Source organism: Coffea arabica, chromosome 8c (genome assembly GCF_036785885.1).
Source record: "Coffea arabica cultivar ET-39 chromosome 8c, Coffea Arabica ET-39 HiFi, whole genome shotgun sequence".
NCBI lineage: Eukaryota > Viridiplantae > Streptophyta > Magnoliopsida > Gentianales > Rubiaceae > Coffea > Coffea arabica.
This window is the reverse complement of record NC_092325.1, coordinates 5,219,880-5,239,385: the sequence shown is the minus strand read 5'-3', so window position 1 is coordinate 5,239,385 and position 19,506 is coordinate 5,219,880. Positions and strand designations below refer to the sequence as shown.

General features: G+C 34.9%; 2 protein-coding genes across 7 annotated transcripts; both read right to left on the bottom strand.

The window, feature by feature from the left end:
• Nucleotides 1–459: 459 nt before the first annotated feature.
• LOC113706466 (pentatricopeptide repeat-containing protein At2g29760, chloroplastic) lies at nucleotides 460–4,753 on the bottom strand. 6 transcript variants are annotated; one of them, XR_011820599.1, is made up of 4 exons: nucleotides 1,650–4,669; nucleotides 1,249–1,573; nucleotides 1,023–1,113; nucleotides 460–928 (listed from the first exon to the last, which is right to left on the bottom strand). XR_011820599.1 is itself a non-coding variant. In XM_027228370.2 (3 exons), exons 2-3 carry the CDS (start codon nucleotides 3,650–3,652, stop codon nucleotides 1,558–1,560), a joined length of 2,019 nt encoding a protein of 672 aa, XP_027084171.1. In that variant the 5' UTR covers nucleotides 3,653–4,068; nucleotides 4,621–4,753; the 3' UTR covers nucleotides 460–1,557. The 6 variants fall into 6 exon arrangements, 3 of the variants coding, with proteins under 3 accessions (XP_027084171.1, XP_071919925.1, XP_071919926.1); XR_003452020.2 differs by having other exon boundaries at nucleotides 1,023–1,573; XR_011820598.1 differs by having other exon boundaries at nucleotides 460–1,113.
• Nucleotides 4,754–10,809: 6,056 nt separating this feature from the next.
• On the bottom strand, nucleotides 10,810–11,706 carry LOC140013342 (probable disease resistance RPP8-like protein 2). Its single transcript, XM_072062593.1, has one exon. It carries the CDS (start codon nucleotides 11,704–11,706, stop codon nucleotides 10,810–10,812), a length of 897 nt encoding a protein of 298 aa, XP_071918694.1.
• Between the last annotated feature and the right edge of the window lie 7,800 nt (nucleotides 11,707–19,506).

The following is a 19,506-nucleotide window of genomic DNA, read 5'->3' as shown; positions in this document are numbered from 1 at the left end:
GTAGCATCAAATAATCAATTGGCAGATGTCTTAACTAAGGGAATGCCAACTTTCAACTTTGAAGACATTACATGCAAGATGGGAATGGAAAATATCTATTCACCATCTTGAGGGGGAGTGTTGAAAATCTAGAATATCTTTTTCTATGTATATCCCATGATTTCTGCTCTATTTTAGGATAGAATAATTTACTCCTAATGTATTTTAGGATAGAATAAATTAGCTCCTAATTTTTAGAAAATTACAGATTTCATGGAATTGACAAAAGTCAAATTCCATTTGTATAAATGTTGTACAGAGCCTAGAACAAAATAGATATGACAGAACAATTCAGTTGTTCTTTTTGTTCAGTTTGTATATAATGTCTATTCTGAAAATAATAAACCATTGTTCCTTGACGAAGATTCAATCTCCAGAAACCTTATTGCATACTAGCAAAATTCTCATAAAAAAAATGCGTCTCACAAAATTGCATCAAATTGGATATTCTAATACAAAAATGTGTATGAGAGTGTCTTTGTCATTTCCACAGGTATTCCCCTAAATGTAGTTACAGTTTATTTGTCAGAAGGACATGGGAACAGTTTAAACCAGGTGAGTAAAATTTCTCCCACATTCCCTTGTGGCTTTTGGCGTGGTGGTTGGGGGGGGGGGTGTTGTAAAGCTATGTAGTACAAGACGGTAACCAGAGCATCGGAAGAAGAGTCGAAGGCAAACATGCTCTTAGCAGCGAAACTGTTACTACTTGAAATCACAGAATGCTGCTATGTGCATAATCTTTTCACTGGAGCTGATTCAAGCTCTAAAACACAAGCATGCTTAAGGCAGCTGTATTCTAGTATACCTTTTAAGTGCCACTGCTACACACTAGGCCACATATTTTAAAGAAGCTGCAGCAACCGCAACATAGCTGTGTTCCAATATACATCTGAAGAGCCACTGCTACACATTAGAACACAGATTTACAGGAAGATGCAGCAACCACAACATCAGTTACTTCCCCTCAAGTAATCTTTACTTACCAATCAAACTAAAAGTAGGAACCAGTTGCCAGCAGCCTGTGTAGTGAAGACTCAAGAGTGTCAAACTCCAGATGAAATCCCTCAGTGAGCTCTGGACAAAAAGGTTTAGCATCAGCAGTGACTTTTCTAAGAACCAGTGAATTGTAGTTTCCACCATAAACTATTAAAGAAACTGGCAGACAAAATAGCAGACGCTTGAAATAAGGATATTTTGTTTGTGAACTACATTTGCTAGTTGGAATTGCATTGACGTAGCAGAGTGCAGCTTCATATACTCCACATTGATTTCTGCTATACATGGGGGATTAGTCAAATAACTTAAGCTACCATGGTTTGGCTTCTGTTTTCTCCCATTCTGAGGCATTTTGCAAATAATCCTTGATACAGAACCTGGTGAAACCTTGAGCACTTGCTATCACACCCTGTTTAGAATTCATGCACTTTCACAAACTTTACCAAGACACATGCTCTGATATAGTCAGCTCTTCTGTTAACACAACGGTGACATCTTCCTTGGTAGGATGCAGTACCAATTCTATTCATGGAATTTTCTGCACAAATGTTTTAAGTGAATATTATGGTACACAAGCTTGTAAAAACTTATATAGATTTTGTTGGACTCCTTACATGGGAGAGAAATCACAAGTGTACTCGTGACCTGAACTATACAATTCCAGTTCTGATAGCAGGAAAATCTCATCTAACAGTTGGTATATTGCTTTTGACTCGGGATGTGTTTCATCAGCAACCAAAAATTCGTGAAACTTGCCATCCACTTCTATAAAGCTACATCCTGGATTCTTTTTGGTGCCTTTCGCTTTCATCATGCTTCTAACCATCTTTACATCACTCCACTTCCTTTCCTTAGCACATAAACTAGCAAGAAGTGTGTAAATGCCACTATCTTTAGGATCCAAAAAGATGAGTTTGTCAGCTGCAAGGTTACCCAGATTGAGATTTCCATGCATTTTGCAACCATTTAGCAAGGCACCCCAGACAGCAGCATCTGGTTGCATTGGCATTTGTTTTATCAACCCATAGGCTTCTTCAAGGTGCCCAACTCTACTAAGCAAATCAACCAAGCACGCATAGTGTTCCACTGTCGGTATTAACCCATGGACTTTCATGTTTCTAAAATAATTCCAACCTTGATTGACTAATCCACCATGAGCACAAGCTGAAAGGATGCCAACAAACGTGATACTATCAGGCTTGAAGCCGATACTTATCATCTGTTCAAAGAGGACAAGAGCCTCTTCAGCATGCCCATGAGAAGCATTTCCTGCAATGAGTGAATTCCAAGAAACCAAATCTTTCTCAGGCATTTTATTAAAGATGTCTGCAGCAGCATCAATGCAACCACATTTAGCGTACATGTCTATTAATGCATTAGCTAGGATCAGACTAAGAGTTACATGCTCTTGCTTGACATAATAATCATGAATCCGTTTTCCTGTGTGCAGACAACTCAATTGAGAACAAGCAGAGAGCACGCAGACCAAACTACTCTCTGTAGCAATAAATCCTTCCATTTCCATTTTAGAGAAAATCTCCAGGGCCTCTCTTGGCCTGTTGTTTTGGGAATAACATGCAACCATTGCAGTCCAAGAAACTGCATTCCTCTGGGGCATCTCATTGAAGCACTTCCTTGCCAACTCAATGTCTCCATTTTTGGCATAGCCATTGATCATGCTTGTCCATGAAAACACATCCTTTACGTCCATTTCCTGAAAAATCTTCTCAGCTTTATCCAAGTCACCACATTTAACATACATATCTAGAATAGAGTTCATCAGATTAAGACTACATTTCACACCTTTCCTTGCCACAAGCTCATGAACTGATCTTGCCAAAGTCAAATCCCCCTTAAGGGAACATGCAGAACACACTGCTATCATTGTAACCTCATTAGGCTCAAAACCACTTGAGCACATTTTCTGAAAGAAATTCAAGGCCTCATCAGCCATACTTTTTCTGACAAAGCCATCAATCATCGAGGTCCAAGAGACCACATCCCTCACAGTACTCTCAAGGAAAACTGTTTTTGCATTGCACAATTGCCGTTTCTCACTATAAAAGTGTACCAGAGCATTCCTCACAATCAAATCGTCCACAAAACCCACTTTCCAAATCCTACAATGCACCAATAGTCCCCTTTCAATCCCACTCAAAAACCCACATCCTTTCAGTGAAAAAACATAACTTTTATTATCCATTTCGACATTTTCGCTAATCATTCTGTCAAAAAAGAACAAAGCCATTTCAGGAAATGGGGAATTCGCATAACCCCTTATCATAGTGTTCCAAATATATGTATTAGGATGCAAAATTTGGGAAAATAACAGATTGGCATAATGGATGTTTCCATTGGGATCTAAGGCACAAAAGGATAGAAGTCTGCTGATGGGGAAGAGGTGGAATATGAGACCAGTACGGGTCATGTGGGCTTGAAGTTGCTTCAGTTCAGGCATTGAGTTGCATGACTCAATGAGGACCAGAGTTGGGTGGCTGATGATGAGGTTGGGGTTCGGGTTTGAATTCCACTGGGGTCTCGAAGAGACATATCGAATGGATTTTAAAAGTACTTGGGGAGATAAAATATATTTCAAGGGAAAGGGATGCAATTTCATGTGAGGCGAAATTAACTCAGTTTGGACAAGTGTAAATATTTTGGTAGTGATACCCTTTTCAGATTCAGGAACACGGAGACGAGGTAAAACCTGCCAAAATCAGGGTTTTAAGCAGATATGGCCATGCTCTACAGATTTCTATCCACCTGTGTTGCTCCAGCTTATTTTTCTATATCTGGCACTTATTGTGTTTTGCCGACCAAGGGGATAGCTGACCGAAGGCAAATCACGGAAGTACAGTGCTAAGACATCCTCCGATCAAATATGAATCAACATTTGATCATCTTCTTTGCACACCCAAATTGCTGTCGGACAAAATACGTCTTTGACTTCCGAAAGCATCAGCTCGACACCAAACAGTAGAAGCTTGTTTGTGCTTTTCTAAAAGCAACATCTTTTTGTCCTCATTCTTGAAACTGTAATATCCAAATCTTTGATCAGCATCTGAATTAAAAGCAGACAATGGGGTTTCCTAAGTGAAGTGAGACTGAGAATTTCCAGACTTTTAAAAGGCAAGAAACAACCTTAAAAAAAAAATCATATTTTGTCTTCAGTCCGCATAAATACTTGGTGAACAGACGATAATATGACATAACAAAGAGTTGCCAAGCCACTGCTCCATCAGGCAACGGTCTGAGACAAAAATAGCTAAATACCTCAAACACAAAATGCATGTTCAAACAAAAACATCCAGAGAGAAACATAAAGACATAGTCAACCATGTTGCAGCATTTCAGTTCTCCATTCAACTCAAGATCAGTTTATTAAACTGGTTTCAAGAAAAGAAGGCAGAGCGTTGGCCAAAAACTAGAGGGCGTTCTGCTTGGAAGAATGGAGTAAACTAGAGAGCAAACTCATTTGGCAAGCCATGAAAAACTCGTTGAGTCAATTCATCAAACATGTGGTGGGTCACGAATACTACCGACTGACTGACGTTAGAGAGGGCGTAGCATTTATTAACCGGATACCTGCTTTCTGCTGAAGTAGTTTATTCCGCTGGTGTTTGGAGATTAGGCCAATATGCATAATGAAATCAAACAGGGCCCAAGTGAAAATGTTAATTTCAATGGATAATTTCTGTAACTTTCCTCGAGGTTTCTAACAATGTACTTCGTACCCTTAAACTTCTCAATATAACATTTATCTCCCTTAGTCTTATAAAATGACTCTAATAACCTTAACATATCAATATTTTTCATGCAATCAAACAATCCACCCCTAATTTTGCGCTTACAAATGCGTTTCACCTAATTAGACATTAAACCTAAACAAAAACAAGGTTCACTTATGAAATAACTAATTATGTCCTAAATGATGTTTTAACATGTTGCAAATTAATTTTAGTTTTACATGAAGGATTTAGAGATAAATAGAAGAAGATACGAAGTTAAAGGTTTAAGTAAAACGAGGCTAGTGTTAGTAGTCCAATATTTGAGAGATAAGGTGTTATATTAATGCAATTGGTAAAAAATTTTCAAATAGTATTGATTTTTTTTTTAAGATTGAGTTTCTAAAATTTAAGGACATGGTAGTGGTAGTCATGAAGATAGTGGTACTGGTTTGGGATGTGGGAATATAGAAGGTTTAAAATAGTAGAGATGAGGGTTAAAAGTAGATTTGTGATGTTATATATGTTCCAACATTTTTAAAGAATTTTATGGAGAAATAAAATGAACTTCAAAATTTTTTGAGGGCATTTTGGGTTATTTATTCAAAATTTTGACCATTGAATAGTTTTTGTTACCAAAATGGTAACTTGATCTTGAAGGGAGGTATGTATAACTTTTGAAATCTTAAGGAAACTAGATGAAATAGTTAAAAACCTCAAGGAAGTTTCCAAAATTATCCCTTGTTTGAAAGCATGGATTAGGGAAATTAGTTCTCTAAATAGTATTGTCTTCTTCGGTGAAACTTTTTTGTACCTGGATTTGTAATTCATTAGAAAATGAAAAGGCAAGAATCAGATGAATATTTAAAATACTAAATTAAATTGCTCACTCCCTAAATTTGATGGTTGAGAATCATGCTTAACTTTAATGTCCTTTGTTGCATGATTTTGTTTCATTTTTCATAGCTTGGCTCAACCAAGAACAAAAGGACAATTAACATATTAAAATTCATACTTGAAACATGATTACGTGGTTTACCTTTAAAAATTGAAGCTTTTTTGGTTTCTTCAAGTAAAATGTGGCTATTAATGCTGCCAATCTATTGGTAAAGCAATTGATTCGATTAAAGTTCCCAAATGAGTAAGTGTCCATCCAAATCATATACTTACGAATGATAACCTCAACAAACTTTAAAAGGAAAATAAAAGTTCGCAAAGCAGAGTATACAATTGCGTTTAAAATTATGGTCTAGTTAGGCATATACCATTCAGCAATCAATGATAGTATTTGATTATATATATATATATTAACAAAAAGAAGGAGAGTTTGATTATATCGTATTTCTAAAACCTAGGAAAGCAAAAAAAATATACAAATAATTTTTCAGATCCTAGTGCCTCAACAGATATTCCAATGGGAAATTGAAGTCATAAGGTATTTGATGGAATAAGGATTGGGGCACAAAAAGCAAAGGGAAGAAAAATATGGATGTATAATCACAATCAGAATGCGATGACCACAAGGAATTTCTCATTTTCTGGACTCAATTCCGTAGAGTTTTAGATGTCTAAAATAGGAAGAAGAAGTGTCCCAAATTGCATCTTACACCAGCCACTTGTCATTTTCTATCCCACTTGAGTCTCAAGCCAAGCCAACCAGCTGTGCCTATTTGGTTCTTGCTCTCGCTTCTGATTTAGGCTCATCTCAATTGGTATTACACTAAATCAACTCGTCTTGCATAATTTGGCCACCAGATAAAATCATATGTTACTTACAGTTGTGAAGGCTAATTGTGGATTTATCCATCTCGACACTGTCTTGGGATTAAGGGTGACCCTTTGAAACCCTGGTAGTGCTTTCGGAGGGACCTTCCCAGGATTCGATCTCGGATCCCTTGTATAAGGGGTTTTGGGGATGTTTCCTGGTACCACTTGAGCTAGCTCCTTCGCCTCAAGTGGTACCAGGAAACATCCCCAAGACTCCTCATACAAGAGGGACTAGGGATCGAATCCTGGGGAGACCCCTCCGAAATCACTATCAGGGTTTCAAGGGCTCACCCTTAATCCCAAGACGGTGTCGAGGTGGACAAATCGATAATTGACCTTCACAACGGTTATAACAATAATATGTCACTTGCTCTAAGATCTAGTAGAGGGTGTCTATAATTTTTTTGCCACTCTAATCTAAAAGTGGGTTTTAGACGGAAAAGTGCAAATATTGCCGTGAAAGATTTTGAAGCCTCCGAAAACCTTTTTTAAAGTCATTTTTAAATGTCTACCCAATGGACTGTCAAGTAAACAATGCATTCAAATTACCATAAAATGGTCCATCAATGAAACCTTTAAAAAAAAAAAGTAAAATGATGCAGTAGAAGAATGATCATGAAGTGATAATATTTAAAAAAAAAAAAGAAATGAAAATTGTGAAATAGTTTCAAGACGTCCAAAAGTAGAAAACTTGAAAGGTCCTTTTCTATTTGATTTTAAGTAAGAATTTTGACTCTGGGAGAATGAGAATCATACACCAATTAATTCCGGTTTTGCTTTTTCTCTATCCAACATTTTTATTTGGTGATACTTTCACAAACCTCTCTAGAGGTTTATGACAATTTGACTTAGCTCCCTTAAATTTTACAAATTATATTGACCTCCTTTGTCATAGTAAAATAACTCTAATAATCTTCACTTAATAGATAATTCATAGTATAATGAAATGAGATTAAAAAAATAGAAAAGAAACCCTACCTCTTCGGCTCTCTTACTCACAAATCACAACCAATAATGACAATTCTCTTTCACTTATTGTTATTGTGTTCTCATCTATTAACCTCTTCCTCTCATAATACACACTCAAATTCCCCACCAACCATTACTTAGAACTATTACCAAATACACCACAAGTGATCCTTCCAAACTTTGCTGTATATTCCCATCTTTTTTGTCTTCTCTTTGAAATTGGCAAATCACAAGTTCAATTGATGGATTAGATTTCATTGTTAAAGTAAAATCTGATTTCATTGTCAAATTAAAAGGAGATGAAAAGACTCACAATAATATTGGAACATATAATGCAATCATTGGCCAAAAAAGGAAGAGGGACTAAAGTTGGTGAATTTGCTAATTTGTCTACAGTTATTCATAAAACTTTTGTAAGATATTAATAATTGCATAACTGCATTTAGGTTTCTTTTTATGCTTAGCAATTGTTGGTTGATGGAGGTAGAGCTTCTTCTTTGTATTTAAGATATTAACATGTTTGGGGATTTAATGGTATGTTAGATTATTTTGATTTGAGATGGTGATGGCATTGGGTTTGAAGTTTGAGGCATGCTAAGTTGTGAATAGAATTTTGATTTTTGACCAAATGAATTTTTTGATAATCTCTATAGTCATAATGATACTTTTCCTTCTCTTAAACTTGATTAATCCCGTCCATGTCTAAATCTTCCCTAAGGTTTCTCTTAAACTTGATTAATAGAATTTTGGGTTCATATTGTTCATGAACACTAAAAGTAAGGGCGGTAAGTGTTAATTTAATAACCTTGAAGGGAGCTTTCTACAATTATTAGAAATTCTAGGGGAAGTTTCTAAAATTATCCCTTTTTTGGGGGCAACTTCATATACACCAATTGAACTTGCGACTGATTGTTTGATTCCAAGAAATTGCCAAGAAGTTTTGCTGCTTGAGCCTATCCTTGCACCAGCAGTGATTCAGAGAACTGCTGAACGAGTAGAAGACAATGGAATGCTTTTCTTCCTTCTCTGGGCTTCCACTTTTCCGGAAATGAAAATTTGATAGGCAAAGCAAGACTTTTGCAAATTTTACTGCCATTCCGACTCTTCATTTTGTCTTACCGTACTCCCGCCACTCTTCATTTCACCCATATCCACAGGACTCTGGTACTCGAGTCTAAGTAACATGGTACAACTCAATATTTTTATCCCCCCTTCCCCCCCCCCTCCCCCCCAAAAAAAACCAAAAAAAAACTTGAAACTTCGTGATATTTGTGGATGGTGATTTCTATTTTCTATTTAATTTAATTCAATTTAATTTTTGGCCCAGCCAAGGGAAGCATGACTGATGAAATTGAAAGTAGCTACTCTGTGAAGGATTGGACGGATTAGAGTAGCTTATTTTGCTTCCAAAGGCATGAATTGATGGTCCGTCATTAAGTTTCACAAAATGGTGCAATTGGAGCTGTAGGCTGAAGTAAAACCTGATTCATGCATTGAGTGGTACGTTACAACTTACAAGTTAAAAATTTATGCATTCCTCTAAAAGAAAAAGATAATTCCAAAATTGCTAGAAATTTTCTCTCTCTCTCTCTTCATCATCCTTGTTTTTCTGTGGCATGCGGCCGAGGGGAGTTTAGGGAAACATTTGTCTTGACCAGTGACATCAATAATTTGGGAACAGAAGAAGGAAAAAGCATATTATGGTATATTTCCCTACTGTCACAACAGTCCTGACACTAAGTAAAAATACAACAACAAAACAGCACAAATCTTGTCAGACATAAAAGATGTAAGAGTTCAACACAAAAACAAAACGACACAAGTACTGTCACACATCAAACCACACGAAAGGACAGAACAAAAAAAAAAAAAACACTCAATTGAAACGTAGCAACTCTGCAAATTACAATAATAGGAACACCAGTTTTGAGTAGGCAAGGCAACAAGAGCATTCACTTGCAATCCGGCAAGCCATCTGTCTTTTATTGCGGATGGACCTTCTTTCATGAGAGCACTGAACTTTGCACAAAACGATTATGAACACTAATTTGATTAGAGGTGACTATTAAAACCAGTCTAAGTAGAAAAAAATAATGATTAAATAGAGAAACTAATACTCTAAAAGGGCTAAGGAAGTACTTCAGCGAAAAAAAAAAAAAATTACTTCAGCGAGACTAGAGCAAGAATATCCTGTGTCTCTTCTGCCCAAATTATTTAAATATTAATCCTATAAAATTCAGGAATAGGTTTTACAAGAATAGATAACCATTCATTCAATTTTAACACAACAGCTTTGTTGTTTAAGGGCTAGGAACTAGGAATAGTGTGCTGAAACATAGTGCTTGATTATTACTATTACCAATTTACCATTAACCAACATGCCAGGCAGGAGGGACGTTTTTTCTGCCCTTTTTTCCCCTCTTGTGAGAAAGTGCCAGGCAATTGTTGTAACAAGCTTACCTAAACAAAATTTTTATCCGGGTACAAATGGAAATTGCATTGATAAATAATATTTAGCTAGTCGAGGAAAGAAATGCCCTTTTGAGTCGTGTTCACGAATTAAATGCAATACATCAGATGGCATCATAAACAAGGTTACACACCTAAATATGTAACTAAGATTTAAAAGTGCACTTTTAGTTGAATTTATATATATGACCTGTTTATGTTTCGGAAAGAGAAAATTTTCAAATAGCAAACCAACATATTGATCAATTTGAGATTATGGTGGAAAAAACAAGGACATGTGAGAAGGGTCAGCTGAATAATTACAAGAGAACAAAAATTAGAGGAAGAAGCAAAAGTTAAGCAATGAGTACCTGAATTCTGGAATTAGAATCAGATTATATTAACGGTGGAAGGTTGGATGACTCAGCGGATTTCAACTGAATGCACATGACTTATTTTATCATAATCTGGTCCTTGTTCACCATTAACCACTTCAACTCTGTTTATGAATTCTCTGGGCATGGTGAGAAGTTTTAATTCTTTTAGGGTAGTCAAAGATTCCAATTTCTCACAACGCCTAATCTGTAAACTTGAGAGCTTGGGCATGGCCCCTTCATCCACCTTCCACTTCTCTAAGTTCCTCAAAGAATTAAGTTCAAGAACTTTGAGTCGCGGAAATCCCATTGCGTGGCACGTCATTTCTTACCCCTCAAAAGAGGCTTCATGCAAACCTAGTGTTTGCAAGTTGGAGGGTAAGCGTTCTCATCGGATCCTCCTCAATTCCAGACCCATGCAGCTCTAACTTAGTGAGGCAAGGGGGAGGGAGCAAGTGGGATGGTTGGTAAAATCAGTACAACCTTTCCAATCAGTACTTTAGATTGCCCAAGGAATATGGCAAGGTCAAATCAGTACAACCTTTCAAACTCAAGCATCTCGAGTGGATAAGATTGCCTATAAATTGCATGAGTGATCTTGAATAAAAGCTTTGGGAAGCCATATTGGAGTTTTCAACTGCCAAAATTCTAAGCATCTTCAAATTGTTAACTTGGGACATTATTCCCCTCCCTGGAAATTTGTTTTTGTTGTCTCCATTCATTGGTTCACACACAAATGAATGAAGATGCTTTGTTTGATCTTTGTGCAGGGGAATATATACTTTCGGGTATAAGGATTCCACTGCATGGAAACGAAGGCAAAATCTGTAATGTCCTCCTATTTGAGGTGGAGATTGTGCTAACTTGACAACAGCATTTTGATCAAACTCAATAACCTTGTACAATTTCTCCTCTTTTGCCTTGAGCAAGCATAGATCTCTCATGAGATCATGCACACGACATGACTTGAACTTTGTGACTACGGGCAGCACCTCATGTATTTCTACCCGAACCATGCACCATTTTGCTAATTCTTCTAAGTAACGCTCAGCAACATCCATCATTGATTCTTGCCCTACCCTATCATTTGCAAGTACCATGCCTTCAGCGAGCCACAGCTCATATAGCGTCTCTGCATCTATAGCAGTATCTTCTTTGAATTTTCCCAAGTAATGGAAGCATGGCTTTAGTTGATAAGGAAAGTCGTAGTAACTAAAAGCTAAAATATTTGACAGTTCTCCTTCATCCTGTCCAATGCCTTCACCCTTTTCAAGATAGGACTTAACGTTTTCATGCACAACCATCCACTTACTTGGGCTCTTCCTTGTCTTAAGGATTCCTCCAAGAACAACCACAGAGAAACGAAGACCCCCACAATATTTTACCATTGCTCTACCTAGCTTTTCCAACTTATGGTAATCTTCAACAGCTACAAACTTTTACTGTTGGTTATTCACATGACTTTAAAAGCTTTTTATCACACAAGGAAATGATTAGTCTTTGAAAAGTAAAATAACGGGAAACTTGTAACTCTAATAGAATTAACATGAACAACAAAAAAGTTTGACTATATTTTGGAGGAGCGGAGCCACATGGGCGGCCGGTGGGAGCAGCACCCCAACCCAAAAAAAGTAAAAGTTTTCACAAAACCTTTTTGGGTCTGACCCTTGAAAAATGTTAAGAATTATCTAATTTTCATTGAGAACCACTGTTTGACCCCTTAGAATTCTAGGAAAATTCCATTGACCCTTCCACCTGACTTTTGTCACGTGAAAAAAATTAACTTTTAGCTTTTCAAAATTTTTAGACTGCCTTAGTTAGTTGATATGCAAAATTGGATTTTTATTAAAAGCTTTAGTATTGTTTTCTCAAAATCTTATGTACGGTCTCTTAAAAGATCTCTTTATGAACATGTAGGTCAAAATTCATAGCTAATTGGATATTTCATTTGTATACTTTGAACTTAAACTTTCCCCTTTTAACCAAAAAAATTTAAAATTTGGAATTTTTTTATTCTCTGAAATTTGGTACTAAAGTGTGTGGAAGTTTATATATATACATGAATGTATGCATGTATGTATATAAGTACATATATTTTTGCATGTAAGATGGTAAAAAAAAAAAATGAAAAGATAGAGATACAAGTAGTTATGTTAATTTAATATATTAAAGCATATTTTGAATCTTTGTTCAGTTGGGATATAGCTTCCTTATTATGTTATAAAGACTAATTTTTACTATTGCTATCTTTCACGTCATCATGAGATCCCAAAAAACTTGTTCATATAGATATTTGGTTTAAAATATTTTGCTTTGAATTGAATTTCAATATCAAGATTAAATCATTATGAAAAAGAAACAAAAAAGAAAAAGAGAAAAATGATATATAGTTCATAGTTTTTAAACTTACAGTAGTAAAATAACTTTTACTATTAACCACAAGGAAAAACTTCTAACCAAATAGCAAGAGAGGAAGAAAAATAATGGATCTTTATATCTATGAATGTCTTTTTCTAGGATCTATAGATCTAAATAAAAAGTAGGGAAAAGAAAAACAGCAAAAAAGAATGAAATAAAAGAAAGGTTGAAGGGTGCCAATTTGAAGGAAGGAAACAACAAGAAAGGGAAAATAATCAAAAAACAAAAAAAAAATGGAAAAGATGCAGAGCAATAGGGATGAGCAAATGGTACAAATTCGGTAATTTAGTTAGTTGAATCGGTGAATTCGGTTATTTGACTTATAGAAATCTAAACCGCTTTCAATTTCGAATTGACAATAACCGAATTCATTTCGCAACCGATTTCGAATTCGGAAATGGTAATGAATTTGGTTAACCAAATTCATTTATAAAAACAAAACTGATTTTTTTAAAAATTATTACTGATTTGATCCCCAAATTTATTCATAATTTAACACATTACTTATGTTCTAATCATTTTGTAGTTTAATTTAATTGGCATTTATTTGATCAATTTTACCTAGAATCCTTAGTCTATGATTTAAGGAACACATAAAAAGTGATTAATTTAAACTAGAATAAATCTTAGACTGTACAATGATTAGTGATAATTTACAATGATTAATAATAAGTAATATTAGTTACAAACTTACAAATTACAATGATTAGTGATAAGTTATATTAGTTACAAACTTATAATTTATTTCAAATCAAAATAATACTTATTTACTTACATATGTTATTGTAAAAGTCAATACACTAATACATTAATTTGCAACTCATATGCATTCACTTACACTGATGAGTAGTTTTGTCTATACTTAAAACCTTAAGATTAGTTAATAGAGAATATGAATTTTTATGTTAAATATGTAATGTAAATTTAGAGCATACTAATACTTGCAAGTTACAGGTTACGCATTTAAATATACAATAATTCAAACATGAATGATGTATCAAATTAGCAATATCTAAATTCTAATTACTAATTATGTTTATTGTTTAATATTTAGTATTATACATATATGTATTAATTATTAAGTATTATAGTTATGTTATATTGTTATGTATTACTATATATTTGTAATTATAGTCATATAACAATTAACAAATACTAAAATAATATATTGTACATTATTATATATTATTATTAGTATAAGTACATGATAATACCATATACTAACAATTATTAATAGCATTACCTATATAATATAATAATATATTAGTAGTATATATTAATACTAAATACCATTTATCTATATATTATGTAATTTTATAAACTAATTTGGTATTCGAATGCGGTAATGCGGTACCCTATTTCATTTTACCGAATTTGAATGCGACATCGGTTATTGTCAAATTCATAATCTCATTACCTATTTCATACCATATTAGAATTCGGTGAATTCGGTACGTACCGAATTTGTACCAAATTACCAAATACCCGATTTTAAATTACCAAATTGAATTTGAATTCGATTATGAATTCGATATGTACCGAATTTGCTCACCCCTACGGAGCAAGCCTGGAACTTCGCGTCATGTTGTTGATGATGAATGTTGAAGAAGACGAAATTGAGCAAGATATTGCCTCTTAAGTGTAAAAATATATTAGTACTTTGTTCTGACCCTGATGTTTTGAATAATTATAAGTACGTTCCCAAACTTTTCTTATAATTTCATTGTGCAATTTTAGCTTTTGTATTCTTTACAAATATGCCTTGATTTGTTGAAGACTTATTATCCACTTTAAACAATTTAGGCTCATCAATGTGTATTTGAACTTTGGAAACATTAACAAATTACTTGATTTTTTTTTGTTGTTGAAAATTCGTATTAAGTAATTGTTGTTGATTGGACATTTGTTGAATTAGCAATTTAGTGATGTTTTACAAATTTGATGGATAAGGAGTATAACTAATTTAAATGAATTTGATAGAGAAGGAGTATAAGGTTGAAAATGAATATGACTAATGTATTTATAGTCAATTTTCTATATTATTTATATATAAAAAATTGATGCATATTTATTTCATTGGAATGATGTTATCTAGGTATTGGATATTGGTCTAATCAGTCAAACTCATTCACTCTTGACCTCTAATTTCAACTAAGTTGCTAGCCAATCTGAGTTTCAAAACATAGGTTATAACTTTGCCTCTACCCAAAAATTGGTATGGCAACTACTTTTAGCTAATTATGTATGTTACCTAAACTAATAGAACCAACTGCAGAAGATAACATTTGAGTATAGTTCTAAATAGTTTCAATTCCACTCCACCTTTATTAACACGTTAAGAGCTCACTAGAAATATCTAAAAGTGCATATTAGTTAGAATAAATAACAGTGGCCCTCAAGATTTAACTCAATTGAGTTTGTGTATAGAGAGTTACTTAAAACTAATAAGGACATTAGTCAGGTAACAAAGAGGTCCCCGATTCTGAATATAAAACCCTCCCCTTACTCTGTTCTTCCTTGCAAGACTTTACAGTCCCATTTGAAAACAAATAAGATAAAAATAAATAAATGAATAAATACTAGACGTGTACATCTCTTAGCAGACAAAAAGATGAACCAGAAAAATGGTAACCAAGTCTATTTTACATTTCCATTTAAACATAAAGGGTATAAGATGGAAATTCTGTAGTAAGGAGAATCGGGAATCGACGATGGAATGGGGGTTAGATCAGGCATGCCTCATGGATTAACTTGTTATCTTGATTAGTTATCCTGACATGTATAGAATTTGTATAGTATAGATTATACAGCGGTGATTGATGTGGTAGGAAGTTCCTTCCTTTGTAAAGCTTCTCTTCTGTTGGTCAATAAAAGAAAGAGTTTTTTGCTTAAAAAAAAAAGATGGAAATTATGTAAGCTAATTCATGTTCGTGACGCTGTAGGCTTAATGCAAAGATATGTACATTTAAGGCCTGTCCATAAAACTTATAATGTAAATTGTGAACAAAAAAAGAAAAGCCTGTCCATCTGGTTCAATGTGTAGTGCCACATCCCTTTTACGAGTTGTTAGCAGTATTTTGCTTCCTTCCTATGTCATCGGGAAAGCGTGTTTTATGGATTTCCAAGCCTCTATTGACCAAATGTCATCAAGAACAATCAAGCATCTTCTCTGCTGCAAGACCCGGCGAAGCTTTGTTCCCAACTCCTGCTCTGTGCTATTCATTGTTAGTGTCTTTGCTCGGAGTCAGGGATAAGTTTAACAAGCACTTCTTGCAAAAGATCTCTTGCTTGCCATTGTTGTGACACACAAATCCATGCAAAACGACTGAAGTACTTCCTCAACCTTGGATCATGATATACTCTTCTAGCCAGAGTCGTCTTACCCAAGCCTCCCATCCCATAAATTGAAATGACTTTCTGGGAGCCAACTTGACCTTCATCGAGCAAACACTTGACTAAAATCCCACATCAGTCTCCAATCCAATGAAATCATCGTCAGCCACAAAGGAGTATGTCCGCCTTAACTTTTGTTGCGTGGAACGTGGTGCTTGTTTTTCCATAATAGTAGTTATGCCATACTCAGCAAAACGGTGGGTAAGGCTAGAGATCCTATTTCTGAGACTTTGAATCTCTGAGCCCAGATTATGATTTATGACGCGTATAGAATTCGTTGAAGATGCAAGCATACCTTTCAAGGAAACTTGTAGAATCTTGGGACGAGACTCTGAATGCATAATCTTCAATCAAATCATTGGCTTCATAAGCAATAGCTTTAAATTCAGCAACCCATGGTTGGAACTTGGAATCTCTCCCTTACACTCTGCTTTGTATCTGCATACTTTAAGAACCATTCCATCTGTTTCAGATCTTCATGGAGTAACCTAACTTGCTCACTAACACCTTGAAGAAAATTTGCTTCTTCAATCAATAGTTTGCCAATGCTTTCTACCGCAAAAGATAGAATTGCATCTGCCAATCAAATCAGATATGTGTAATGTAGTATTAAGAACTAATCTGGTATGTGAGAGTAATATGATATAGCAAGAATTTGCTCTGCCCATCTGTGTTTTGGCTGGTTATATATGCTTGGTCATATGATCATCACAAAACATGACTTTATCGCTTGCTTATGAAATTACCAACAGCCTTTTTTTCTTGGATGTCTGTTCTTCTCCTAGACTAGGTTTCGAATATTTTTCTCATGGATTTTATTCCTTTCTCTGCTTTAATAATGGAGTTACTTCTCCAGTTTTGCATCCAGTATTATATTTGTCCGTACAACTGTGTCAAATGTTAAACAAATAACATATTCGTATGAAATTACTGAAAGAAAGCTATCAATTTAATGATGGCTAATGAACGTTGATGCAGGTAGATGCTATCTTCTTTATGAGTTTGCATGTGTTTTGTCTGATCTATTCCCTTAAACTTTAGTTGCTGTCCCGCACTGCCACTGCTTGCTTTATGCCTTCATATGTTTGCTTTTAGCTTAGTTTAATGCGTTAAACACTATTCAGGTGTTCCTTGCTTCAGAGTTACAGCTTTCAAAAGTCGCACAGTCGAACAATTAACTTTTCTGAGGAAGGATTCTGAGAAACAATCTATGCGGGGACTGGAGTTGGGCATGTAGTCAGTCACTAGGCTGTGAAAACTCCCCTTGAATGGTGGAGCTTTCGCTGGTCTAGTGTCTTTTATATGGGTAATGTTATTTGCACTCCCCATATGTTATTTACACTCCCATTATTCCATTTTTATTTTGATAAGATCATATTACCCTCTCCTTAATTTCATCTCCTTGCCTATGAGTTAACTTTACTAGATTTTCTGTTACATTCTAAAACCAATTAATTATTCCATTACACATTAAAATGGCAAATTTAAAATAATCACTAATATGTATTATGTATTTTTCTACAAAATTTCATGAAATTATGATGCCAAAGATCAATCTAAGTGCTGTGCGGGATTAATTATCACATCCAGCAGGAGTCACCTTTAAAGCCTGTCGCTTTGCAAGGCAGAAGGAAGTAGCATCTAGGGATGGCAACCGGGGGGGAGGGGTCCCCCGCCCCGTTGCCTATTAATTCCCCCCAACCCCCGCCCCGTCCCCCGCCTCCCGCTCCCCCCGCCCCGCCCCTCTTCCCCCGCGGGGGCACCCGCGGGGTTAATAAAATTTTATTATAGTTAAATTTTAATAAATAATCAAGTACTAAAATATCAACACATCACCAAATTATTATTCATTGTAATTTTACAATTGAAGCTCATAAAAACAATCAAACAAAAGTTATTTGAATACAATTCAACATGATGAAATAAATACAACTAAAATAGTCAAATTTTCACTTTTGGTACAAATACAATCACTAATTCATTATTGTGTTTGTGCTTTTTTTTTGAGAAAAAAGTGTTATTCTATTAAGTGTAATTAGAAATTTAGTATAAATGTATTAGTAAATTTAGTATAACTAATTGATAAATTCTATTAGTAGACATGTCTAATTATTCATATAATTGATAATATCAATTATATTACATACACTAATATACATTATATAATACATCTAACTAATAATATCATTATCATAAGTTTATAACTAATTAAATTACATATTATATATAATTATATATATTTATATATATATATATACTTTTTTTGCGGGTGGCGTACACACCCCCCCCAGCCCCGTTTCTAAGCGGGGGGAAAAAATTCCCCCCGCCCCCGGCCCACCCCCACCCCGAGAGCCCCCCGCGGGCACCCGCCCTCATTGCCATCCCTAGTAGCATCCCACATTCCCACATCGGTGGAAGGAAGGGAAAATGAATGGTGGATCCAACGGTTACTTTGTAATTTGAGTTAACCATTTTTTGACATTAGCGGCATAGTTTCCTTAAACAAAGACTGAAGATTGAGAAATTTATAAACTAAATATAAGGGCTAATAGATTTATTCAATGAATAGAGGAAAGAAAAATAATGAAAGAATAATGATGAGCTAGTGTCGCAGAATTAATTACTTTTTCTAAATCTAAATCCACTTCGCCAAAAAAAATTTTGCTGCAGCACCTGGATGAAGATATACAAAGACCAATATTAATCCTACACCTTGAAATCCCAACTCACAATTCTAATGCATATGTGTCAGTTGTGCATGAGCATCATTAGCCGGTTAAAGGCTTTGCGGGTGATTGCTTGTGGTGAGGGATTATTCATTTCTTTTATAAATATTTATGAATGTACACATTTATTATATCCTTTTACTTACATAAAGGACCTAACCGCCAAATATCACCGAAGGACTAGAAACATGAAATCAAGGCATGATGATTAAATAAATTTAGGAGGACAAAATCCAACTAATTAATGTCTGAGAACTCCCTCATGAATCCAACTTCTCTGGAAAGGGAAAAAATTCTCTGAAGAAGAATTTATTTTGTTTTGTAGGAAAGAATAGTAGAATCTCTTAAGCAAAACATGTTTCCTATAATGGTGGAAAGCTATGGAGAAGGAGAAGTTATATCATTCTGAAATTAGGACGATTAGATATTTCACAAGATTGAAAAGAATTACTTACCACAGAATAATTGTTGGAGGGAGTTTCGAATATTTTGTTTTATATGAAACGTCTTAACGTTATCAGTTGAATCAATTTTTACTCACTCTTGGACAGAAAAGAAAGGAAAGAATCCAGTGTCATGTGGGCCAAAATTTGGAGCTAATGATTCCAAGTTAAGATTGTAGGAGAATGTCACAAATCCTTTGCTTGTAAC

What these genes read in the sequence shown, in the direction of transcription:
- LOC113706466 (XM_027228370.2), bottom strand. Translation starts at nt 3,652, where the DNA reads ATGAAATTGCATCCCTTTCCCTTGAAATATATTTTATCTCCCCAAGTA.
- LOC140013342 (XM_072062593.1), bottom strand. Translation starts at nt 11,706, where the DNA reads ATGGTAAAATATTGTGGGGGTCTTCGTTTCTCTGTGGTTGTTCTTGGA.